Raw genomic sequence first — 5,685 nt, 5'->3', positions numbered from 1 at the left:
GCCAGCAGTGCTCCTGGGGTAGGTCTGAGAGCAGCTTGTGGCTGTGGGGGAGGAGGGGGGCCAGCAGTGCTCCTGGGTAGGTCTGAGAGCAGCTTCTGGCTGCTGCAGCAGTGCCCTGCTTGCCTTTTGTATAACACAGCAGAACATGCCCATCCCTGCTGGGTGTGCATTGTCTCCGACAGACCATAATTAGGAAACCTGATTTTCTTTTTGGGAAGTGAGCTATATGTGAAATTCCAGGGCCTAATGACTTAAAGTATAATTTCATATTCTATACCTAAGCTTTAGCTTTAATATTTAATCTTCCACCAGGGGAAGGAAACTGAAATCCTTGGTCTCCTGTGTGCCAGGCAGTGCCAGCAGTATCTGGGCATTTATTCCCTGAAAGTGAACTTTTATTTGCCTCAAGAAAATAAACTAGATCATATGAATTTAGCAAATCATACATTAGTATAGTCTTCTTCAAGTGTAGTAATTAATAATCACTATAATAAACAAGTCTACTTTTATCTCTTTGTAATTATAATTTGGAAGCTCTCTCATGAAGGTCCATCTCTTCAGTTCATGGAATTTTCTATTATAATTACTTGTTATTATTAATTATGCATATGTGTATGCATGAGTGTGTGTGTGAGTGTGTGTGTGTGTGTGTGTGTGTGTGTGTGTGTTGGACTCCCTGGAGCTGTAGATACAGGGGTGCTGCTGTGGAGGTGCTGGGAATTGAACCGGGGTCCTCTGCATAAGCCAGAAGCACTCTAGCTCAGCATCGCTCCAGCTAAGAGCCATGGCTATCTTTGGTCCCTATCACTCCATCCTTCTTTCAGACTTGTGTTTAAGTAAAACCTCACTATCACATTAAATATTAGTGTTGTTAATTAGTTACAGTATTTTATTTGAGCAATTATTATATAACACATGTAATATGAATATTGTCAAATTCAACTTTCTCTTTTTTTCCAAGAAAATTGAACCATCTTTGTATCCGAAGTTGTTTCAGAAAAACCTAGATCCAGATGTATTCAATCAAATCATTAAAATTTTACATGGCTTTTACATTGAGTAAGTTGAATTTTTTAGTTGTTTTCTTCCATTGTAATATTATGTCCAACGATTTAGAAAATTTATTGTTTTTAAAGATTTATTTATTTTATGTGTATGAGTACACTGTAGCTGTCTTCAGACACACCAGAAGAGGGCATTGGATCCCATTACAGATGGTTGTGAGCCACCATGTGGTTGCTGGGATTTGAACTCAGGACCTCTGGAAGAGCAGTCAGTGCTCTTAACCACTGAGCCATCTCTCCAGCCCCAGGAAATTAATTCTTTAATCTTAATATTTGGTACATAGGAATATCAGCTTCCTGGTAAGATTTACTGTTACAGAAACACTGATGTGGGAAAGACTTCTTAGAGGAAGTGGATAGAGAACTCTGCAGAGAGCAGCACCGTAGGGCGCCAGGCTCCCACGGAGGAGACAGCGCTGTCTCCCTGTGCAGTGACAACACAGTCTTACCTTGGGGAAATGAAGACTGTTAGTAGGGAAAACCACTGATGCCTGTACCTATCACGGGTGTCTCTATTTGGACTGTTTCAGGAGGGAAAAGCCAACTCTCATCTTTGAAGTCTTAGAGAGACTTTCTCAACTGAGGAGGTTTGAAATGGCGGTGATGTTTATGTCAGGACCTGAGAGAAAGCGTAAGTATGGAGGAAGCAGGCTTTCCTGGCTCCTCATCCTCCTGTGCTGATTTCTGTTTTACCATGCACAAGAAACATAGAGTCAGACACAGATTATGTCCAGTTCAGTGAAGCAGTGCGTGCAGTTGGATCCCATGCAGTTCGAATGTGTCCTGGTGTAGCGCCGTCTTCATCCTCCCACACAGGAGCAGCCAAGGCTCGGGGGCTCGGGTGGGGCCACACCGGTGAGAGGCAGCTGTGCTGTGGGTCTTCCTTGGAGTGTAGTCAGTGTAGTCAGGGTACAAAGGATAGATTCTGCCACTGTGGAGCAAGCAAAGAGCCCTGCTACAGAGCTGGTTCCGTGCTCTGTGTGACCCCGAGAGCTGCAGAGCTGGGTTCACGCTCTTGTGTGATCCTGAGAGGCTGTCCTTGAGTCTTTTCCAGCTGAATTCGGAAGTGCAGAAGTCAGTTAGACAAGGGGTGGGGACAGGAATTTCCAGGATCAGCATGAATTGGAGGCTCCACGTGGTCACAGCGATAGCACTTAGAGCATTATATAATATATAATGTGCAGTGCTCCTGGACTCTAGGGCTGGGGTCCAGAGTGTAGATAATGACCCTGAAGTCTTTCCTTACTTATACTATAGTCTGGCATAAACATCAGACTCTGTGAAAACTTCAGTTATTCAGAGTTTTGGGGTAGTCTTAGTTAGGGTTTTACTGCTGTGAACAGACATCACAATCCAGGCAACTCTCATAAGGACAGCATTTAACTGGGGCTGGCTTACAGGTTCAGAGGTTCAGTCCATTATCATCAAGGTGGGAGCACGGGAGTGTCCAGGCAGGCATGGGGCAGGAGGAGCTGAGAGTTCTCCATCTTCATCTGAGGGCACTCAGGAGAACTTCCACGTGATCAGGAGGAGGGTCTCCTTGCCCACTCCCACAGTGACACACTTTCTCCAACAAGGCCACACCTCCTAATAGTGCCACTCCCTGGGCCAAGCACATTCCAACCACCACAGAGGTCTTTTTGTGTTTCTGGCAAAACAGAAGTCATTCAGTTATAAGTATGCCAATTATTATTTTGCAAGATTTCTTTAAATTATTTTTCATTTTATATGTGTGTGTACTGTGTGTGCACATGATAGGGAGGCTAGAGCTAGACTTATGGTCAGTTGTGAGCCTGTGTGTGTGCACTGTGTGTAAGCCTGTGTTAGGGAGTCAGTCTTGAGCCTGTGTGTGTACACCATGTGTGTGCCTGGGTTAGGGAGTCAGTTGTGAGCCCGTGTGTGTGTATACTATGTGTATGTGTGTGTTAGGGAGTCAGTTGTGAGCCTATGCGAGGGCACTGTGTGGATGTGGGTATGGGTGGGTGGGTGGGTTAGGGAGTCAATTGTGAGCCTGTGTGTCCATGTGTGCACCTGGGCTACAGCTAGAGTTACAGTCAGTCGTGAACCCCCTTTTAGGCATTGGGAACCAAATCTGCGTCCTCTGCAAGAGCAGCAAGTAACCTGTGAGCAGCTCTCCAGGCCTTGGTTTTGGTTTTTGAGACATGGTCTTACTGGGTAGCTCTGGCTGGCCTAGAACTTACCAACTTACAGCAATCCTCCTGAGTGCCAAGTGCTAACATGCCAGGCACGTGCCGCCATGCAGAGCTAAAAATGCCAATTTCTTTTCCTTTAAAAATTAGCGCCAGGTGGTGGTGGCACACGCCTTTAATCCCAACACTTGGGAGGCAGAGGCAGGCGGACTTCTGAGTTCAAGGCCAGCCTGATCTACAGAGTGAGTTCCAGGACAGCCAGGGCTACACAGAGAAACCCTGTCTCAAAAAAATTAGCAAACCCTTCAGTGTGCCTTTCTTAAAGTGTGCTCCTACACCAAGCCCTGAGCTCCTCTGAGGTCCTGTAGCCGTGAGACTGAAGGTTCTCGGTCTGTGTGCTTGCTAGGCGCTCTCAGCTGGATGGGTGGTACCTGTGCTGTGGTCTCTGCCCTCTGGAGCCTGAGGCAGCATTTTGAGTTCTAGGCCAGCCTAGACTCTAACAGGGAAGACCTTAAAACCACAAACAGCAGCAAGAGAAAGATGCCCTTACTTCTATCAGGACGGAAACAAGGGTTAGGGATAGGGTTCATGCACATGAAGTGAATCTCAAAACAAACAAAAAAAGGAATTTAACCCAAAAGCTTTTGATTTACCTTTTAAAAAGAATTTTTAAATCTTTTTATGTTAGTGTAATAGTGTGCATGGGTGTGGGTGTGGGCTGTCTGAGGACAACCTCTGGGGTCAGTTCTTGTCTTCCATTTTGCTCAAGGCAGGGTCTCTGCTTCGCTGCTGCACTTACTAGACTAGCAGCCCTTGGAGGCCAGTGATTCTCCTGTCTGCCATCTCGGTCCCTGCTCTAGTCTCTGTCTGGGTCCTGCAGATGGTGTTACAGGCATTTCAAGCAAGTGCTATACTGAACCATCTCTTCAAATTCAGTTTTGTCCTTTTTAATATTTGGAAGCAGAATATATAGGAAACAGAGAGACCTTTGGGGACATTCAGAGCTTACTTAGGTAAAGACAGTCATTCTGGACTATGAAGAAAAGGTATGTCAAAACCTAATTGGCCTTACAGCTTCATGGAGCCTAGTAAATACTGATGTAAACTCATTGTCCTGGGCTTGAACCGACGTCAGGCTTGATCAGACTGCTCAGCTCTCTTGCCACACTCCTTTCCCCTGGGGCCTTGCTATGCCTTCTTGAATATCTGCTCCTGACTCTTCACCCCTTTCCTTGCCACTTGCCCCTCCTCTGTCCCTCAGCCTGCTTCTGTTTTCTTTCTAATCAATAGGTGTGGCACTTTTGCAAATATATGTTTCTCAGAAGGAATGGAAGCTCCTGAGGTCAGGAACCCTGCCTTCTGCACTGGGTCTTTTTTTTTTTTTAAAACTTTTATTGCATTATAATGAGAAAAGTTACATGATTTCAATTTATCTGAATTTGTTAACATTTAAAAACATATTTTAAGTAAATAGAATTAAATCACATTATTGTTTTCCTTTTGTACCCCAACTCCTCCCAGGGACCCCCCTTCAATACCTACAATATCTTTGTCATATTCTTTAAAATTTATAAAATAGTATAACAATAAAAATGAATATTATAAAAATTGTTTGATATAAAACAGCAATCAATCAGTCAAACAAGCATCAGTCTTATGTAGATGCTTGTCTACGACAATACTGAAAATACATGTTTTTCTCAATATAAATTTTAAATAACTCCAAATCTATTAACTGTATATTTTTAAATAATACATCACTATTAATATTTTTTTTTTTTTTTTTTTTTTTTTTTTTTTTTTTTTTTTTTTTTTTTGGTTTTTCGAGACAGGGTTTCTCTGTGTAGCCCTGGCTGTCCTGGAACTCACTCTGTAGACCAGGCTGGCCTCAAACTCAGAAATACGCCTTCCTCTGCCTCCCAAGTGCTGGGATTAAAGGCATGCGCCACCACCTCCCAGCTTAATATTTTCTTAAATGAACGTAAATATATAAAGTGTTTTTATTTGTTTGTTTTATATTTAGTGAAGCTTAAAATCTTGGCTCTTACTGTGGTAGCTTGATACAAGAGTTACAAACGTCAAGCAAAGCATTCAGTCTCACTCTTTGTTGTTCTCTTACAAACCCCCTCCCAATTTAATCGTCTACATTTCTTTTGGGTATATAAATACTTTTAAAATATGTAAGCTGTTCTGAAAACCATAGTATAGTGTAAAAACATGAAATAAACAATATTACTAATAGAGAGGCTGAGATAGGAGAAGCAAGATCGCAAGACCATTATGTTGTACACAGCAAGACATTGTCACAAATAAACAAGCTGAAAGTATATATGGATTGTATAATATTGGATCTATTTCTCCAATTACCAAATTAGAGAGACCATTGGATGACACTCAATAAATTCCTCATATTTTTGGATTTCAATCGATTAGGATATGTTGGTAGTATTAATTTTCATATTAAGATATTA

At 42.7% G+C, this 5,685-nt stretch overlaps 1 protein-coding gene across 1 annotated transcript in view; it reads left to right on the top strand.

Annotated features, from left to right (window-relative positions):
* Window positions 1-5,685, top strand: part of Rpap3 (RNA polymerase II associated protein 3) — a 39,744-nt gene that overhangs the window by 31,496 nt on the left and 2,563 nt on the right. The window contains exons 15-16 of the mRNA XM_031354071.1: window positions 962-1,059; window positions 1,595-1,695. Of these exons, the coding sequence (XP_031209931.1) occupies window positions 962-1,059; window positions 1,595-1,695 (199 nt within the window). The remainder of the gene's footprint in view (window positions 1-961; window positions 1,060-1,594; window positions 1,696-5,685) is intronic.

This window comes from Mastomys coucha, unplaced genomic scaffold, assembly GCF_008632895.1.
Source record: "Mastomys coucha isolate ucsf_1 unplaced genomic scaffold, UCSF_Mcou_1 pScaffold11, whole genome shotgun sequence".
NCBI classification, from domain to species: domain Eukaryota; kingdom Metazoa; phylum Chordata; class Mammalia; order Rodentia; family Muridae; genus Mastomys; species Mastomys coucha.
The sequence above is the reverse complement of the archived record's forward strand: the minus strand, read 5'-3'. Positions and strand labels throughout refer to the sequence as shown.